Below are 20,958 nucleotides of genomic sequence, written 5' to 3' on the forward strand. Positions count from 1 at the left end.
GTAGCTCTTTAAAGTGAGGTAAAGAAGTTTGACTGTGGGTCTCAGCTGTTATCAGAGGCCCTTTTTCTTCCTACACATAACACAATGTGCCTCCAGAAGGGTCCAACCTTTACTTGTGATGAACACTACATGAAAAGTGCATCATGGGAATCAGCCTACCCTGACCTTGGCTCTTCATCTCGTCCAACTTTCTGTGCATTTCTAGAGAATTCCACCCATTACGATCTGTCTGTGCTTGGCCTTTGACTTCTATTAGTCACATAAAGACTTTCATGTTTAAAGAACCTGGCTGGATAAAGGAAAAGAAAAGAAGCAGGGAGATTCACTCTTCTCCCGTTTTTCTTCGACTCTCGTGGATCACCGCACCTTCCAGTTAAAGAAAAAAAAGGGCGATGGAATAAACAGTGCAGGTATTAACTTCTATACGGTAAAGTGGTCCAATAGGTAGAATATTAAAGAACATTGATCTTAACTGAAGGTACAATGACTTTGATTGATAAAGTGTAATGTGATTTACCCACTATCAAAAAATAGTACCAACACACAGAGTACAAAACTAGTCCTTATAAGCCCAGCTCCACTCAAGCTATATTATGTTATGCAAAAAAGTTTTACCACATCCCCAGCCCTTCCCTTCCTGCCCCATACTCGAGCCCATAACATCCACAACCTGGAACTTCATTTCCCATGGTCCTGTGAGGTGTATTTTCCTGTAATCCAATCAGGGAATCCGTCTGGAATTGCTCCAATGCGAGGGAGAGGGTGAAAATTATTCTTAATAATGACATAATCAGCAGAGCAGCCATCAAGCAGATAAATTGTCATGCGCATCGTGCTAAAATATCCAATTATCCTTTGTCCCCCAGCTCTCTGTGTTGAAGTTGGAACTGCCAGAAAGCCAGTAGGTGGATCCCCGTTTCCCACTGGTTCAGTCCTGCTGGCAGGTTTGCAGTATAGATGCCCCCAAAGAGAAGAGGGCTTAAACAGCCTTGGTGCTTAGTGTACAGATCTAGATATGTAAATAGGTTCTATACAATAAAATTGTTCCCAATCCTCAAAAATAAATGGATGAAAAGTATCTGACATTTTTTTCCTCAAAATGGTTCCATTGTGCATACAGGGTTTCTTTTTTCTTTGAAGTCCTCAATCCTCCGTTGCTCTATTCAACTATTGTTTTTGCATTATCTTACATAGCCTCCATTTATGAAGTTAACACATGCCTAAATTGGTTTGCGCCGCATCCACTCTGTGCCCCACCAACAGAGTAATCTGCAGCGCGATGCCAAAGGAAAACAATATGTTTTCTTTCTTTTACAAAGTGCTTCCCTCTTCTCACCTCCGAGGCGTGTCTGATGCTCTGCTCTGCTTCCAGATAATACTGTCAAGCAGTCATTTGTCAAAGGATCCCGAAGGCCATATCTGTCGCTAGAAAGAAAAAGTAGTTTACTGTACCTTGTTTTGCTGCAATATCAGAACAGAAATAATAATAAAAAAACATCCTCCTCCTTGTCTAAGCTTGTAAGGTTGTTTTTCTTCCTCTGCGTATTTTCACTTTTTTTTCTTTTTGTCTTTATTTTTCTACAAAAAACATAATTATTCTTTTTTTTTTTCTTCATGTCCAAACCCAAAGTAATCCGTTGACTATAATCCCTCAGGTAAGAACAGGGTGTTGTTCAATCCCGGTATAATTCCATGGGTGTCTGGGAACTCCAGGCTGACGTTTCAGCTCTTGGCACACCTGTGTTTGTCAGCATGTCGGCCATAAGTCTCCGTAGCAGTGGCGCTAGATTTTGCCTCAGCCGTCCGAGTCCTGCCTGCGTGGGTGCATCCACTGGGCTATACCCGGGTGGTGGAGTGTGAGTGTGGGTGTGGATGGGGCAGGGTGTTATTCTGCCCGCTGCCGGGGAAGGTGTTGAAAGAATGGAGCGAGGTGAGGCCCCCCATGGTGCTGGGGATCATGGTTATGGTGTTTGGCGTCATGAGAGGGATGTCATCTGGCGAGCGCCTCATGGCCAGAGTGTAGTCCGGCGGGCAGGCAGTCCTCAGCACCATGTCGTGCGGATGCAGGGAGTCTCCCACCCCCCTGCAGTCCCGGTCCAGGTCCGAGTGCTGCTTCATCTGCAGGGACATGATCTCCTCCTCCTGAGTGTGAGCCAGGTCATTGGCAGCGCTCCGCTGTGGGCTGCAGCGCCTGTGGACATCATGCCGGCGCTTGTCCTTTTTGTAGTAAAGGGCGGCAAAGGCCAGGATGTTGAGGAAGAGCAGTGAGGCCCCAACAGCAATAGTCACCGACAACTCAGTGGAGTAGTCCCGCTGGTCCACCAGATGTGGCTGGTTGTGGCTGTCCTGTGTTTCAGTGGGGAACGGAGTCGGATTAGGACGCTTGGTCACCGGTACCTTGGTCCTAGGGGTGCGGTTGTTAACCTCAGGTGGCGGGATCTGAAGACAAAGGACACAATCATGTATTATGATAAGTATATATTTAATTTCAAGTTTAAATGATGTTCAAGGATATAAAGTGAGAGACATTAGAGGATACTGTTGGAAAGAAAATTGTGACGGCCTCCTGCCTCTAGGGCCCGCAAGTATTTTGTGTGTTGCCCTCTTACTGTCTTGTCTGTCTTCTCCTGCAGGTTGGTAGGTGGGGTAGGTGGCAACCTAGTCACTCTCTCTGCTCTGTCCTGCTCTGCTCGCGCTGCTGCAGCTCTGCACCCCAGCATGGCGATTCCTTTTGGTTTAGTTCTCAACTTTGTCAGTTTTAGTTATTCTTTTAATTTAGGTGTTAGTTCTTTAATTCATGTTTTGTAATATAACCATTTCATTATTTTACTAAAACCAGTACATCCCCTCGTTTTTGTCATGGCTTTGAGCCGGATCATGGCACAACAAAGAACAGTGTTGGTATTTAGCTAAAGCATAAGAATCTTGTCCTGCACAGGATAATCAAACATTCAAGATTACAGAATGGCATCCCTGCAACTAGCTCATAGTTAAGTTGATCTAAAGACACATATTTATGCTTGATATGAGAACTTTTTCTTCATCAAGATCTAATTTAATGCTTGGGGATAATCCTAAACCTTACTGTGGAGGAATCCAACCAGGTCGTTACATAAGGAGCAGGGTGAGGTATATAGGTGATTTAGTACTGACCTTGGTGGTTGTAGGGATGAGCTGTGTGACTTCGTTGAGGCTGTGCAGATGAGGAACGAGCTCCAACCACAAGTTGACCTGAGAAGAGGACAGGGAATATGAAGTAGGAATGAAAATGAAGAAATATCATATATGGGAACTGACTAAGAAGAGCATACCAAAGTGGATGTGAAATTACACACTGATGACAGTTTTTATGTATATTTATCTTAATGGTATCTAGCTATGGGCAGTGTTTCATGTGTCAGACTTGTTCATTATAAGACAAGCACATGTCACATGATCAGCTATATGGTACAAGTAAATACACATGTTTTTGGTGGGATCAGGGTATTGGTGAGGCAAACACCATGGGATATGTAACCAAGATTAACTATGAAGACATTTAAAGTACAATTACAAATAGCAAGTTGGAAAATAAGACCAAATACAGTGCCTAAAAATGTATTCACCCCTTGGATAATTTTCCCTTTTTATTGAATTTATAAATCAACCACGATCAATACAATTTAACTTTTAGACAAAAAAAGAGCAAAAGACCTAGTGTCAAAGTGAGAACAGATTTCTGAAAAGCAATATCAGTTAAATAAAAATATGCAAAGCTAATAAATGATTGCATAAAAATTCACCCCCTACAAATCAGTATTTAGTAGATGAACCTTTGGCTGCAATCACAGCACTGAGTCTGTGTGGATAGGTCTCAATCAGCCATTCTCCTCTGAAAAACTGTTAAACTCTGTCAGGTTGCATGGGGATCAGGTGTGACATGCAGTTCTGTTTAGCTTTCACTGTATGCTTCAAGTCATTGTCTTGCTGGAAAATAAATCTCCTCCCAAGCCGTAGCTTTCTCACAGATTGAATGAGATTGTCTTCCAGGATTTTCCTTTATCTTGCTGCATTAATTTGACCCTCTATCTTTATAAGCCTTTCAGCGCCGGCTTCCCCACAGCTTAATGCTGCAACCACTGTATTTCAGTAGAGGTGGGTTGTTTGTGGTGATATGCTGTGTTTTGTGTACACTGAACATAGCGTGTTGCCTGATGGCCAAAAAGCACAATTTTGGTCTCATCAGACCAAAGAACTTTCTTCCACTTGGCCATGGAGCCTCCTGCATGCCTTTTGGAGAACTCCAGCTGAGATTTAATATGAGTTTTCCTTTACAGTAGCTTTCTTTCTGCCACTCTCCCATAAAGCTTTGACTGGAAAAGAACCTGGGCAACAGTTGTTGTATTCAGCGTCTCTCCCATCTCAGCTGCTGAAACTTGTAACTCCTTCAGAGTAGTCAGGTGTATTGGTGGCCTCTCTCACTGGTCTCCATCTTGCACTGTCACTCATTTTGTGAGGACAGCTTCATCTAGGCAGATTTATACAAATGCAGTGTTTCTTCCATTTCTCAATGGGGCATGTTCATTGCATTGGAAGGTTTTTTTTTATACTTATACTTTTTTTATACTTATACCTTTCAATAACCTTTTCTTTAAGTTGCTTGGAGTGTTCCTTTGTCTACATCATGTAATGTAGCCAGGAATACTGATTAACCAATGACTATTTGTGACCAGTGTATATTTATGCAGTCATTTATTCTACATTACATATTTTGAGTATTTTGTTTTGTCACAAAAGCCAAATTGAATTAACCATGACTGATTTATAAAATCAATAAAAAGGTAAAACATCTAAGGGTGTAAATACTTTTCATAGAAACTGTATATTCTAGATTAGATCTGATCTGTAAAAGTTTTTCATTCTAAAATCATTAACAAAGCAGTGCCATGATTTCCTAATCTGTAGTGATGAACTTTAGTTTCTTAGGGCAGTGTTGCTACTGTCATTGGGAAAAAAATAATGTGTAATCATTGCATAACTATAACAGTTGTTTATTTTAATCTGATTACATAATCATAATGGAAAACAATGTGACCACTGATCCCCAGTAGAGTCTGACAGGGACAGATGAGATCGGATATTTTTGAACATTAGCTGTTCATACAAAAATAGGTGATATTTGCATCATAGGTAATAGCTGTATTATATATGAAAACTTTAGGAACCTTCTAGCACAACTGCAGCTGGCCATTGCAAGGGTCCTTGAAATAACATGCATTCCATTTAAAGAGGACTACTGTCAGGACGGATTCTTTGTAGATGACATCTAGCAGCAGCGGAGACCCCCCTTGGGAGGCAAGAAGTGATTTCTGCTTAGAGAAACGCAACCGAAAAGGCCATGATATGAGCTGTTTACTATATCAAGGGTTGAAAGTACGAAAATGAAGATATTCTAAATTCTTAAGCTACTTTTGTGTCCCAAAAAGGAGGGAAATATTCAAGCACAAAAAATATATACAGTGCTTAACAAATTTATTAGACCACCACCCAAAGTAAGGTTTATGCCACAGCTGCATCATGAAGGGCTTTAATGCGGACTCTTCATTTTCAGTGAGCTCTCCACGTTTTACCATTTTTAACACAAATGAGGAATTTCAAACTGAATTCACCTTTTAATACCCAAATTTGAGCCAGCTCACTGGGCTTCTCTGAGAAGTCAGAAATTAATAAAGCATAACATTCAACCAATAAAACCAATATTTCTGTTCAGGAATGGAAGTAAATTATTATAATTTGACATCTTAATCAAGAAATATTAATGTGCTTTACTATTTTTTCAGTTTTTTTGTAAATCAGTAAATTTGAAAATTCATGGATAACAACAATAATTATATTTTAGCATTAAAAATATCATTTGGGTTAAAGAGCTTCTACATATCGGTTTATTAACCATTGCAGAAACATAAAAAATGATTTTGGTAATTACCAATGCTGTTAATTTAGGGCAGCTGTGGCATAAACCATACTTTGGGTGGTGGTCTAATAAATTTGTTAAGCACTGTGTTTAAAAAATTAATTTAAAAAAACCTGGAGAAACAGCAGCAGGCAGGAATTAAAAAAGCCTCTGTTTAAAGCCTTGGAAGAGCTGTATCACACAAGGCTCGCATTTGGTGTGTTTCCATAAAACGGTCAGGAAAATCTGTCTCTCATCTTCATGTATGACAAGGGATGGAGGAAAGAAAACTGGCTCTCAAAAAGGAGCTAGGCTCACATTAACGAGCTGTTTCTTAGCATAGGCTCGTTCTTGAACGCCACATCTTTACTCGGTCTCTTAACCCACAATATTTACTTGTTTGATCGTCTATCACCGTCTCAATTTAAAACATGTCAAGAACAAAACGAGGATTTTTTTTTTTTCAAGTTTGAAGGGCTCAGCTAGCCTCTTAGCTCAGAACGAGACTCCACAAGACTTGTCTCCCTCCATCTGGCTTAACCGTAGAAGGTCTGCAGGACTGAGTAAATAGTGACATGATCACCTCCACGCCAGGTATATTGATTAAATTGTTGAAAAACCTCATTGTTTTGGTAAAGTGTGGGGATCAAACTTGATGTACACTTGAATTATGGCAATGGGTGAATTTGCCAAAATGTTGAAGTATCCCTTTAAGCACTGTATGTAAATTTTCTGATGATAATTGCAGCATACAGGTCCATTTAGAGCTTTAAAGTACTATCTTTCCTCCATTCCCACTCATTCCTAATGGCTGTCCCCCCACTTCCTTGCAAGTGTTATCAGAATCATGTGACTGCAAAGAACCTATTCAGTACTTAAAGTTTTAAACAGATAAATCAACTCTTAGAAAGAGACTTCTTTGTGATATCTAAGTGTACCTTGTTGGCACGGTAGTGCTCTTTGACCCGTGGCTTCAGACCAATGTGGAGGTAGAGTTGGTCTTTCTGGTTGTAGCGTGTCCAGGCTACTTCCTCAAAGCGATTGGGCTTGGTGTGGATAAATTTGGTGTCTTGAGGTACCGGCTGGTTAGGATCCCTAATTAAAAAAAAAAAAAAAAAAGAGCAAAATAGAAAAATGAATGACACAATCCAACAGACACGACTGAACAGATATTATGCAGACCTCTTCTGGCAAATCAATAAAAGTCATCAGGCCACATAAATATTTACTTTATGGTAAGAAAGAGCAGAAGCTGAACTTAAGAAAGACTACACCACGGAGACATGACTGTTTATTAAAAATTTAATTCTGACCCAAGTGTAGCAACTCCCTCAGGCTAATCAGTGTAATTATGAAAATAGAGGTATGCAGTGCTGAGATGAAGCCCTAAGGTTTCATCAAATATTAATCAACACTTTCTGAGATATCACACCTGATAAAATCAAAAAAAGGTCAAAATGGGTATTTTACTTACAGATGATTGGTTTTCCAAAGATTCTGATTAACTGAAAAGGTCTTAAGCTCACTAATATCATCAGAAGTTTAGTCAATTTGAAGTTTCTTATGCAAAAAAAGGCATATCAAACTTTATTCTTTTTAATTATGCACAATGCATGTCTCATCAGGAGTGACTCATCTATATATAATTTAAATAAAAAGGGGCTTCAAAGTAAGAATATGATTATGTAGAAATAAGTTTAACCATGCTTGTATAAAGTCAGTGCTTCAGAAGCTGCTACTGCTTTAATCTACTGAGCCGTCAACACCGGTTTAAACATAACAGACAAGGCGTAGAAACGTGAAAGGACTTCATCGTGAATGCAGGTCAGTGCCCCCGTGTGAACTCTCCCCTCATATCCAGCACAGAGTAGCTTTCAGGACATATTTCACATGGGATCCTGTGCTAAATAGACCCACTTACACTTAATCTGGGCTGAACAGAGCCAGCCATTTGAGCTATGGAAGCCCATTCAGACCCACTGAGCGCCCCATTGTCTGAGAACGACATGTGGAGCCAGCCAGACCCCATCAGGATCACGCTTAACCATTCAAATTGGTGGCATAAATCTCCCAGGTACCCAGCATTCCACGTCAATTTGGGGTTATATATGTAGATAATTAGAGCCTTTCTGTTCCCCTCAGGGCTACTGGGCAGTGCACAGAAAAAGCCAATGTCCCCCCCATTACGCTCTCAAAAAACAATTACTGCTGTGATTATATGCTGAGAGGCAACGTGGGACAGAAGGAGGGAAAAAGGATTTTAATTCCATCCCATCGAGAATGTCACTCTTTGGGCTACGTCCATTAATTAAGAATGTATTTGAAGATATGTAGAGTGTGTGCATAGAATACCGATTACACTGCACAGTCCATTAAACAGGATAGCACAATTCACTATTCCTGGTCATCCAATGTGGCCTAATATTGAGGAAACACAGTTACAATGAAATCATTCATTAGTTCATGGGCTTGTAATGCTAATTGCATGTTGATCAAGTGCTTTGGGAGCGATTTCAGAACACAGACAGCCAATGCTGTGTAAATAACCCCTTGGCTGACTTCCTATTGATCTCTTGCATGTTCTGCATATGTACAGTACATGATGAAGCTTGCAAATTAGTGAGCTCCACAGACAATGCAAACACAGCTCTTACATTATGCAAATGTCATTCTTTAATCAGAAATCCAATAATCAGCTTTGATTTTTTTTTTTTTTTTTTTGTATCAATTAAGGTCTATATTGGACCTGGGGAAACAAATATCCACTTCTCATTCCTTTGGAGTGAATATGGAATATTTTTCTCTGTTTAAAGGTACTCAACTTTAAACATCTCTATGGCTTTTACATTCACTTCTATCTTGAAAATAAATTTAGGGTTGAAATCCTTCATTATAAGTAGCTACTTTAGCATAAAACTGTCTTCATTTGGTTAGCCTGTTTTCTTGCATCATGAATTTTGTGTTCTAGAGGTTCATTCTATGAGTATTAACATGGACCTCAATAACCAGCTCAGGAAAAAAATAAAAAAGGTCTTACAGGTAGTCTCAATGCAAAACCCTTATTCTACTTAAACAACGTTCTGTCTTTCTGCATAGCACAGCTGTAGATCTTTAGATACTTGGACACAACTCCACTTTTAACCTTGTGGAATCACTGATTTTAATTATAGAATTGATAATTTTGTGTCAGATAAAATTACAGCAAGCACAAAGTAGGATGAGGAGAAGATAAAGTAGACAGGTATAAATTATGCTCACAGCAAGAAAGTGTCTGAATCAAACAATTAATCAGACACTCATCAGTGAAAATTGACCTGTTTAAACTTCAAGAGGATAATTTTTTATTTCAGATTTAATTGGACTTTGGATGGGATTATCATTCAGCGCACACCTAGGCATAGACCATTACTGATATACACTATATGGACAAGAGTATTTACCTGTTAATTACTGAATTCAGGTGATTCAATCAGATCTGTTATCACAGATGAATAAAATCAAGCACCTAGCCGTACAGTCTTCATTTGCAAACATTTTTGATACAAAATCTTCTGAAGAGCTCAGTGACTTCAAGCATGGTACTGTGATGGATATCACTTTTGCAATTATCCCTGCAGGATATTCCACAGTCAACTGTAAGAGATGTTATCAGAAAGTGGAAGTGTTTAGAAACAACAGCAACTTAGCCATGAAGTGGAAGGTGCATGGCAGTTAAAGTCGCCAACACTCTGCTGATTCTGTAGGTAAGAATTTAGGACTTTCACTAGCATTAATGTAAGCAAAAAAATGTGCAGCTGATGCTTTGTGGAATAGGTTTCTATGCTGAGCAGCTGCATGCAAGCCTCACATCATTAGGTCTAATGCCAAGCGTTGGATGGAGTGATGTAAAGCACGCTGACACTGGACTGTGGAGCAGTGGAAACGTGTTCTGTGGAGTGATTAATCAGGTTTCTCCTGGCAGTCAGGTGGTTAAGTCTAGGTTTGGCAGGAATACGTTATCTGTCTGACTACCCTGTGCAAAGTGGGAAGTTTGGTGGAGGAGGGATGATGGTACGGAGCTGTTTTTCAGGGATCTGAGTGAGACCCTTTATCTCCAGTGAAGGACAATCTTAGTGCTTCTGCATACCAGGACATTTTGGATAAGCCATACTTTCAACTTTTTGGCAACAGTTTGGGAAGGTCCTTTTCTACTCCAACATTACTGTGGCCCAGTGCAAAAGCAAGAACTATAAGTTCAGTGGGGAAGAACATGGTTGGCCCTCACAGAGCCCTGACCTTAACCCCACCTTTGGGGTGAACTAGAATGGAGATTGTGAGCCAGGCATTCTTGTCCAACATCATTACCTGACCACATACATGCTCTACAGAATGAATGGGCACAAAATCCCACAGAAATACTCCAAAATCTTGAGGAAAGCCTTCCAAGAAGAGTGAAGACTGTTATAGTTGCAAATAGAGGGCCAACTCCATATTAGAGTACATATATTTGAAAACAGTGTCATTACAGTCTATTGGAGTAAACAGACAAAACAGACTGTCTTGTAAACAAGTGCAAGTTATATTCTGGAATTTCTGCTAATCTTTATTGTCTTCCTTTCTCTTCATTAAGCTCCTACTAATGGGAGTCTTTCAATAGATGTGTACTTGTTTTAAGATGATTAGAAACCTTGTTTACCTTTTATCTACCTTAACTCTTTGCTGGGTTCTACCTTGAAAAAAATGAATCATCTATCCTGATTAAAGAAGCCTAGTTTGTGATCTGCTGTGATTCAACCTTGGTGGCTTGGCCACATATACTGTAACTGCACAGTGAAATCAAAGGCAGTGTTTGTCATCTTAGATAATGAAACTTTCCCAAACATGTATAAATGCTAAGACTGTGTGGAATCTGACATTAGCATCTTCATTCTTGAAACAGTACAGACAAATCCTGAGATGTTTCATACAGTTCAAGTCAGGGCTTTGACTATGTGTCGTGTTCAACACTTTCAGGGGTTGTCTCTCAGAGCTTTTGTGGGTTGGTTTACAAAACTTTTGTTGGTGGGCTTTGTTTTGTTGGGGAATTGTTTGACAGTTGCAGCCAGGTCAGCCAGACAGCTAGGGACAATCCATTGCCATCCACTGAGAGGCATAGGACATAGGAGTATTTTGTTATTTTAGATATTTTACATTATATTTTATAGAATATTGTTGGAATATGTTCGTGTAATTAGTAGTTTAATTTCATGTGCATGTGAAATATAGTTCTCAATATGTTAAAGTGGACAGAGTCCAGCAAATGAGAGAAACCTTACTCAGTCTCTGATGACATAGGTTTAGCTTGGTGTTAAGTCAAGAGTTTCTACACACTGGATGAGAACCCTACAGACTAGTCCACTCTAAGACATTAACAGAGTTGTTGGTAAGCCACTCCTGTGTTTTCTTGGCTGTGTGTTTAGGGTCATTGTCATGTTGGAAGGTGAACCCTCAGTCCAGTAAGTGGTCGTGAGCGCTGTGGAACAGGTTTTTTTTTATTGAAGATATCTCTACACTTTGCTTCATTCAGCTTTCCTTCAACCCTGACCAGTCTGCCAGTCCCTGCTGCTGAAAAACACCCCCACAGCATGATGCTGTCACCACCATGCTTCACTGTTTGGATGATATTGTACAGGTGATGAGCAGTGTCTGATTTACTCCAGACATAACATTTAGAATTGAGGCCAAATAGTTCAATCTTGGTGTAATCAGACCAGAGAATGTTGTTTCTTACAATCTGAGAATCCTTCGGGTGTTTTATTGCAATCTCCAAGCAGGCTTTCATGTATTTTGCACTGAGGAGAGACTTCTATCAAGCCACTCTGGATATAGTCCAGATCAATGGAGGGCTGCAGTGGTGGTTGTCCTTCTGGAGCTTTGTCCCATCTCCACAAAGGATCTCTGGAGCTTAGTCAGGGTCACCATCAGGTTTTTGGTAACCTCTCTCACTTAGGCTGTTCTCAAATGATTGCTCAGTTTGGCTGGGAGATCAGCTCTTGGAAGAGTCTTGGTTATGCCAAACTTCTTCCGTTTGAGAATCATGGGGGCCACTGTGCTCTAAGGCAGTGTTTCTCGACTGGGTTCGGGACCCTAAAGTTGGTCATGAAGCTCTCACCAGTGGGTCCTGAATGTATGCCCAGAGAAAAAAAAAATGGCATGAAATTCTATTATGGAAGCCCAAAACAGAGGTACAGTAAATTAATACAGAGGTTTTAGTTTTTCCTATAATGGGAAGTAAACTTCAGAATCCGTCTCAAGATTTTGACTTCCTTTTCTTTGAAAACAAAGCTGGTTTTCTCAAGTTAAGAGTTAATTCCTTTAGAAATTAATCAAATTTAAACCAAATGTCTGGAGAAAATGTAATAAAACAGATGTATGCATGCTTGTCCTTCTGCAAAGATTTGCTTTTTAAAAATGTTTTGTCTTTTCTCTTTGTTCAGTTATGTTTTCTTCCATTTGGGGTCAAGACCACAACATTTCTCATTAAATAAGTGGTCAGAAATTTTTCAAAATTTGGGTTACGAATTCTCTTAATGATTTGGTAGTGGTGGGTCCTGATGACTGACCAATTGAGAACCACTGCTATAGGGAACCTTCAGTGCAGCAGACATTTTTGTAGCCTTCCCCAGATTTGTGCCTCACAAAATTCCTGTCTCTGAGTTCTGCAGGAAGTTCCTTTGACCTCATGGCTTGGCTTTTGCTCTGATATTAATTTTCAGATCTGAGGCCTTCTATAGAGAGGTGTGTGCCTTTCCAAATCATGTCTAATCAATTTAATTCAGCAACATCTCAGCAACAACCAAGAGATGTTGGAGGCACCTGAGCTAAATATTAAGAGTTGTTACAGGTCTGAATACTTACGCCAATGTGATATCTCAGTTTGTTTGTTTGTTTTTTTTTCTTTCACAAATTTGCAAAAATGTCTAAAACTCTGTTTGATGATGAGGTACTGAGCGTAAGTTGAAAAAGGAATTTAAATTATGGTAGCATCAAGTTACAACATAACAAAATTCAAAACAGTGAAAGTAAGGTCTTTTAACACATTTAACAGGCTCTGTCAAATGTTTAGATGAGTTTTTTTTTTTTTTTTTTTTTTTTTGGATTTGTTTTTGGATGCCATGCTTGCATCGTCATCTCACCCTGTTTTGGCAAAGTTAGTCCAGTAGGTCATGACCACGGCGCTGAGCATCACATCATTCTTGGAGAAGTTACAGGGAAACAGCTCTGTTGGTCCAATCATGGGAAGGCCGAACACATATGGGATTTCATCTCCGTGTGCTGCATCCGCCCACGGTGGAACCTAATGAGCAACAGACGAATCAAATCAGATCAGTATTATTTAATTTTCTGCTGCAGAAACAGGACATTAAAAGGCATTATTAGTGTTGCAGATACACAATGGCTAGTGTGACACACACAGACAGATCAAAGAAGCTGGAAACTTCAACATTTGTAAGAGAAAAAATGGAAATGAGGCAAGAATTTTTTTAATATTATTGTGCTCCTGGATGTGGCCCATTATTCAGTGTAGAACAGAACCAGACAAGATGAAATATAAAAGGATGAGGGAAAAAAAGCTTTGACTTGAATCTTAAAACAAAATCTTTAAAGTGTAGCTGTGCTCAGTTAATGAAAAATATGCCAGAAGAAAAATGTCAAGATTCTTTCACTAGTCGTCACTTTCTTTGTGGACTGTGAATTTCTTCAAAGTTGTATCTAAGCAACCAGCCATAAATATAAGAAACTAAGAAACAGTAAAACTAGGAGACAGGAGTGAGAAAGCCAAAACAAGTGGGAAAAAAGTAAATCTTTGGCAGCAAAATTTCAGTTACACAATCTAATTGAGGAAAAAAATCAGACTTTTGGGTGCCATAGTGAAATTATTTTTCTTGGTATGGTAAACCAGTCTCCTTTAAGCAATTATGTTTTATTCTCTAAAACAATCAGAAGAAGATTTACTCCCAAACCAGACAAGAAAATTTACATTTTTCAGTGATGGTGTTTTCAGATTCTAGTCATTTTAACAACCTAAATTGTGGAGAAAGATTCTGCCAGTACATTCGAAGCCTCATTGCGTGTTCAAGCTGAATAAAATGCTACCTCAAACCTGGTGCAATTTCATACAAAGTCAAAAGAAAGATGCAAATGAACTATCAACATTTAGTTCACTCTGACAGAATCAAATCAAAGTTTGGAGACAACTTGGTGTGGAGAAACTGCATTAACTTGCTAACAAGTGTTCACTGCTCCTCTCATAGCCACAGACCTACCTGCTCTGTTTGGCAGTGGTGATAGAAGGCATAGAAGTACGTCGGGGATCCAAAGCTGGAGTGCAGGTCAGCTGTTGCAACTGCCGGTGCTACCCACTGGTGATCAGTAAAAAGTGCCAGCAGTGTCTTCCTGCGGGTCTCTGGGTTGTGCCTGTCAGCCCAATCTGTGTACATGAACTTGATGGTCTCTCGGAGGATGTCTTTGCCCTCTGGGTAGCCGTAGAGGTCATCCACAAAGCTGGACACGGCATAGTCAAAGTCGTTTGCCTGGACGCCATTTTCATTATCCACAATGAGCTCCACAAACTTAAGTCCCTCGCCCTGGTTTACTCCTAGCATGATGTCATAGTTGAGGAATTCACCTGGAAAAGATAGGACGGGTACTTGTTTAAAGAACAAACTCAGTGTGCAGAAATTTGAATAAGATATTTTTCAAGAGAACTGAAATGATACCTTGCTCCATGAGAATCTGAGGGTCATCTGGTATAACATCCCCATCAATAACAGGCCCAAAGGCGATGTGGTAACGGGCTGGCTGTATGTCCTGATCCACAAGCTCCTTGTAGTGTTTTCTCTGAAGGCACGCCACAAGCTCCACAGTGTCCTCTAGGTTACAGCCGACCTTTCGGGCCAGCATCCGGGCATATTTGGCCGGTTGAAAACTGACAGCCCAGCTGGACAGAGCTGTGCCACTCTGAGCAATCGCCCTCTGGAACAGACCTGGACATCAAAATAACACAAGGGCAAGCAGGAAAGACAGTAACAAAATAAGCCTGGAGAGGTCCTTCTAGTGTCAGAAAGAAACAATCATGTATGGTGAGATCAACACACAAATACATGTCAAGAATAAAAAACAGGCAGAAGCTGTGAAGGAAAGTTTGACGTAAGAGCTAATGTCGTTCCTCCTTACGAAACTTATAAGAGTACGGCTGAAAATTCCATTTACTCATTGAAGATCTGCACCATTGTATAGGGTGACATATTCATTTATTACCAGGCACCAAGCCACTTTTAATTTTAGTCTATCCCACCTACACAATCCTCAGGGCCAAGTTCCAGTGACAGTTGGAGACACCCAAAGGCTTTGGTGAGCTATAATAATATAATAACAACAAAACAAATTAACGGAAAGCATTTTAGTCAAACTATTTCTCTCCAAAAATTTTAAAAGTATATCCAAAAAAAAAAAAAGTTTTGCAGTTTTATAGTCCTGCACATTGACTGCAGGTTTTACTTCAAGGAATGCCCAGAGGCAAACAAAAATGGTTTTATTAAAACCTGTACAGTATCATTTATTAAAAAATAACAGTAATGCAACATTGTATAACCCACAATTAATAAGGTCTAAAAATGACTGTAGTTTGAGGTCAGCCAGCCAACACTGTTCAGTCTACTGTAAAAATAGTATTACGTGACCACACAAGAGTTCATACCAGTAAGTCCCTATGGTAATAAAACATTAAAATTGCAGGTCAAAGTGGACTCTTAAAAGTTCTTCATTAAAATTCAAACAACAAAAGCCGTATTAATATCAGGCTGAAAACAGTCCTGTTTATGTGGTTAGAAGAAATTTTGCAAACATTTTTAAATATTCACTTTATTGGTATGAGCCAATGGGTCTTAGTATGAAATACAGGGTAAGGTAAACTGTAAATGACACAGTGAAAAGGTTTCCAGACTTTTTTCACTACAGGCCATGCACTGAAAATATAACAATGACTGGGAAACTTTGATCTACCATCTTCAGGGTTTTAAAGTTTGTAAAACCAGTGTAAGTAGATAAATGATATTTTGTTATTGAACATTCTTGAAACTTGCATAAAAAAATTCAATTATTGGCAAACACTTAATCTTAAAGATTTCTGGTCGACTAATCAGATTCCAGGGGGGTCCCTTAATGGCTTTGGCTACCACTGGCTCCACCCTAGTCAAAATAATGTGAAACATGCATTGCAACAAAAAAAAAAAAAAAAAAAAACATAAAAAAAGAGATCTAAGAAGACCTTTGAACAACTCAAGAAATACTGAATTGCATAAGACTGGAGATGCTCCTTGTGAAGAGCAAACTCAGAAAGTTAGAGTGTTTATATAAGCCAGAATAGCTCTAAGCCTGGCTCAAATCTCACTTAATTGATTGGACTTCAGGTGTGCTAACGTCTGACTCCGATTGGCTCTTTTATGAGTCATTAGCCTAAGGGTTCACTTACTTTTACTAGAAGTACTGTGAATGTGTAATGGCTCTGTTCAATAAAAACATCAAATATAATAATTAAAGTAGAAAAGCACTCAAAGAGCACAGACCTCCGCCATTAGCCCTATCTCACAATAGTGAAGAATCCTTTAAAAAACTAATGGATCCGTCCCCATGTGCCCCACACCACGGCATTTGCCAATTACTCCCTCCCTGGTGGGGTGGAAACACGGTGAGGCAAAGCATTGGCTTCTCTATGGGTGGATTTTCATGGTGGAAGCATTGCCTGCCTAGCCAACAGATGCACTGACAGTCTCACCCATGGTCTCACTTCTTGCTACAATTCGCTGTCTTTCTCTCTGTTACGCTCCAACTCGTCTCCTCGACCTGGCGTGCGTCTTTGAAACTCTATAAACTCTAAAACTTTGAATAGAAACACACCCATAATGCTGCTGAGATTGAAGTTACTCATGTCCGCCATCTCCTGGTGTAAAGTGGTAACAGCGCAGACCTCCGCCATTAGCCCCATCTCCCAATAGTTGAGAATCCTCTAAAAAAATTCCTGAATCCAGAAGGTGATCAAGATCAGTCCCAAAATCTAATCAGTTCTTCCTTATGCCATTTCTGATATTTCCTGAAAATTTCATCAAAATCCGTCCTCAACTTTTTGAGTTATGTTGCTAACAAAAGAACAAATGAACAAACCCATCCGATCACATAACCTCCTTGGCTGAGGTAATAATTATTTGTAGGGTATTAGGTTAAGCATACTGTGTTTGACTATATTTGTGACTTCGATGCAGGTCCTAATACATATGATAACTAACTAGATGAATAAAAGTAGATAACTTCAAAGGGTTCACATATTTTTCTTGCCACTGTATTTAAAGCTGCCTTATCATTATTTTGTTCTCTTAAACATTCCGATTAAGAAAATTTCCCTTTTTCAGGAATCCTCTAGGACATGCTTTTGTTACCTTTAGTGGAGTTGCTCCAGCGGTTGCCCTCCGAGTAGTGAGACAGAGTGAGTAGGTTGACACACGAAGCTCCGGCGCCAGAGCCGAACACAGTGATACGTAACGGGTCGCCGCCGAAGGCTGCAATATTCTCACTGGTCCAACGCAGAGCCTGGATCAGGTCCAACAAACCGTAATTCCCTTTCGCTGCCTGGTCACCTGTACTCAAGAACCCTGCAAGAGACGACAAAGAGTAGAGGAGACGTGAGTTACAGTCTTTTTTATTTGTTTGGCAAATCATTTAATCTGGATTAATCAGCGATTGGTCAAAAAAATCAAATGATAAAGAGAGACAAGATGAGGACAGAGAGGGAAGTTCAATGAAACTATGTGGAATCAAAGACTAAACCTGTGCAAAAAATTCCCAGGTTTTGGAGTTAATCATTTCCCACAAACTTAAGAACAACAGAGACACATTCATCATTATTTTGGACTTATTTTCTTTTCAGTGTCTTTCATTAAAACAAGTTAATCACAAATCTACTCTTGGACCACTGGAGCATCACTGCCACTAGATAACAAGCCACCTTTCTTTGTTTAACATGAAAAACCAACAGTCCTGGCTGTAATAATTTGCTGCAATAAAACAAGAGTTATTACCCTGTAGAGTCCCTCACAGTGCAGATACGCTAAATATAACACAGACAGACTCATTCTGGAGGGAGACGTGTCTAAATCTATGATCCAGCCCCAAATAGAACTTACAGTAGGAAAGTTGAGAGAGAGGGTCATGTGTTATGAAAACAGCTTATTCAAACAGTGTTTGTGCAAAGTGACAAGAAAAGATATTAAAACAACTGTGGCTGTAAATTAATATCTTTGAAACTCTTCATTGAACCAAACTAATCAGATTCTAGCAAAGCAAATTGGTTTAATTATTTTTGGATCCAACAAAGTAGAAATGAAACAAATTCTTAAATAGATCACTGTGATGCTTTGGTTTTTCTATCTCTGCAGAGACAATGACTGCCTGGAGGTGTGTAAAGTTCTATTTCATTGCCTGTATTAAGAACAAAATGCTCCAGGACACTTAAGTTCAGTCCCATTTCTGACGTGTTTTAGGGAAATATCTGTTTGAATGGCCATGTAGCCAGAGTACTTCATCCAACGCCTCCAGGATTTAGGACACCCACCTTAGAAATGAAACGCAAAACGTAGGGGTAAAGCCAGGTGAGAGGGGCAATGGTTGTACTTGAATCGAGTGAGCCTTTGTTACCCTGTTTTAACTACAAATTCTTCTTCTGCAGCTAAATTACTTTTTTTTTTTTTGACAAAGTCATAAACCAGTTAGCCTATTTCGATAACATTTGATGGAATCTGGACCCCCAGATACACTATCCAAATATAAAGTCAAGAATATAATGTAGAAATAAATCAGAAAAAGAAGAATCAAGCAATCAAATCAAACTGTGAAAATACAAAGAGAGGGCTAAAATAGTGGCTGAACAAGTTTGATATCTGGATGCTAACACTAAATGGAAACTGGTTTGAAAAGGCTAACAGACTTAGCACTGGATCATGCTAATTTTAACAACAGAAACAATCTATTTTTTTCTTAATACTGTAAAATAAAGCCTTTAATAAATTATTCACTTCACAGTGTTAAATATGATAGATAATTCCTTTAGTTAAGAAATGTTGTTAGCTTATTAGCATCCGTCATGCTATAGTTGAGTCATCTGGCACTGAAGCTTTCTTCTTCTTTTGTTATTTAGTGTTGGTGAGCTAGTAGCATTTAAATGTGCTGCAGCCACCCTCTAGCAGAAGTACTGGTACATTACAGTACATTTATGGTGCAACTAAAATCAAGCAAAAATCAAAAAGTTACAGGCAGCTTTTAATGATGCATATAGAATATTTCTTAAATGACCTAGATGGATGAGTGCCTGTAACATGTTTTTACCAATAATGTGTCCACATTTCATGCTGTACTAAGAAATGAGATACACAAATTTATGGGTCAATTAATTGATTCAGAAAATGAAAAATAATATCGCCTACTCAGCTCACAATGAGCAACACGAGGTTCTCATGTGGTTACTGGAAACATTGGTACAACTGTCCCTTTGTGTTTTAATGTGTGTGATTCTTTCCATTTGTCATTGTTTTTGTATTGTATGTTTTTATGTATGCTGATATAGACCTACGGGTCTGGAGTAAAGTACTGGATTACAACCAGGCACCAGCAGGCCTGGTGTGGCTAATCTGGAGAACTGGGAAAATTCCTAGTGGGCCAAGCTGTTCTTGGGCCAGGAGGGCCGGTGTACAGTGGCATTAACCTGGCTGCACTTGCAAGGGATGGACACAGGCAGGAGTGCTCAGTGTTGGAGTGTCCTTCCCCCTTACAAAACTCTCTCTCTATGTGTCTGTCTGACTGGAAACACCACTGTTACATTGGTTCAGCATGTACCTTGGCAATGACATATCCCTCTGACTGAAATCTGAAACTTAACGATCTTATCCCATCCAAAATCAGACCCAGCTCATATCAGGATTGAAGTGTCATATGCAAATATTAATCTGTAGCCTCTTATTTTGGCTAATATAATAGAATAGCAATTATTATGTAGAATTCAACATCAGTTTAAATCCATCCCCACCTCTGTCTACACTCTGATAACATATTTTTCTTCTCCCTTTTCAATTAAACCCCTCCAGTATGCTTCCTGACGTCAGTGGAGCTACATAAAGATCCAAGTATGAATGTTTGAGTCTGTAATCCTCAAGTACACCCAGAGGAGCTCCAGCCTTTTACAGCAATCTCTGTCCAACATTCCCCTACCACTGCCACCACCACCATTTCAGTCTCCCCCTTATTTCCATACTAAAAGCTCCATTACCTACTTCAGGTGTCCAGGGATTCCCCCACACCCATCAACCTCACACATGAACCTTCCCCCTCCACCCCTAAAGCTTCACATGTTTCCTTCCCTGTCCTCTTTTACCTTCTTATTCTCACTACTGTACCACTGTGTGGCCAAATGGAGTGCTCATTACACAGTGTCAGTCAACACTACAGGCCATTTCCACAGGGACACATCCAGGCCACACGTACAGGCACACACGGAGAAAACCCTCTGAGGAGGTACTGTAATATGCTGCAGAAATAAATGAAGTCACCACACCACTGTGAATAAAAACTGCATGTCTACACCTATATCTTAAAGATGAAAATCTTTGTTATGTTATGTTAATTCTTCAGAATGAACAAGTAGAGGCCAAACAAAAAGCCTTGAGAGGCAGATTTAGTTTATTTGCACAACACTTATTCCATGAAAACAACAACAGTTATGTAACCCTCCCCAATCTCCTGCTCTGTTTGTGGTTTTAAAAAACACACTGTTCTACTTGCAGTTCTTTTGTATGCTGTTTAGCCACTGTCACAAAAATACAACACTTTTTTAGCAGATATTTAATTTAAAAGGACAACAAGAAACAGAAACAATGTGGCTTTTAAGGAGCCAAAAAGCTTTGTAAATTAGATTTTGCAAAATAGAGTAAAGTGTAATTGGCCTTGACAAAACAGTCACTAAA

At 39.5% G+C, this 20,958-nt stretch overlaps 1 protein-coding gene across 1 annotated transcript in view; it reads right to left on the minus strand.

The window, feature by feature from the left end:
• Positions 1-1,836: 1,836 nt before the first annotated feature.
• The window catches only part of nlgn1 (neuroligin 1), a 483,613-nt gene continuing 464,491 nt past the window's right edge, over positions 1,837-20,958 (minus strand). The window contains exons 5-11 of the mRNA XM_041791445.1: positions 17,386-17,598; positions 14,671-14,937; positions 14,218-14,579; positions 13,087-13,247; positions 6,871-7,027; positions 3,154-3,231; positions 1,837-2,439 (exon numbers count right to left, since the gene is read on the minus strand). Coding sequence (XP_041647379.1) covers positions 1,837-2,439; positions 3,154-3,231; positions 6,871-7,027; positions 13,087-13,247; positions 14,218-14,579; positions 14,671-14,937; positions 17,386-17,598 — 1,841 coding nt within the window. The remainder of the gene's footprint in view (positions 2,440-3,153; positions 3,232-6,870; positions 7,028-13,086; positions 13,248-14,217; positions 14,580-14,670; positions 14,938-17,385; positions 17,599-20,958) is intronic.

This window comes from Cheilinus undulatus, linkage group 7, assembly GCF_018320785.1.
Source record: "Cheilinus undulatus linkage group 7, ASM1832078v1, whole genome shotgun sequence".
Taxonomy (NCBI): Eukaryota; Metazoa; Chordata; class Actinopteri; order Labriformes; family Labridae; genus Cheilinus; species Cheilinus undulatus.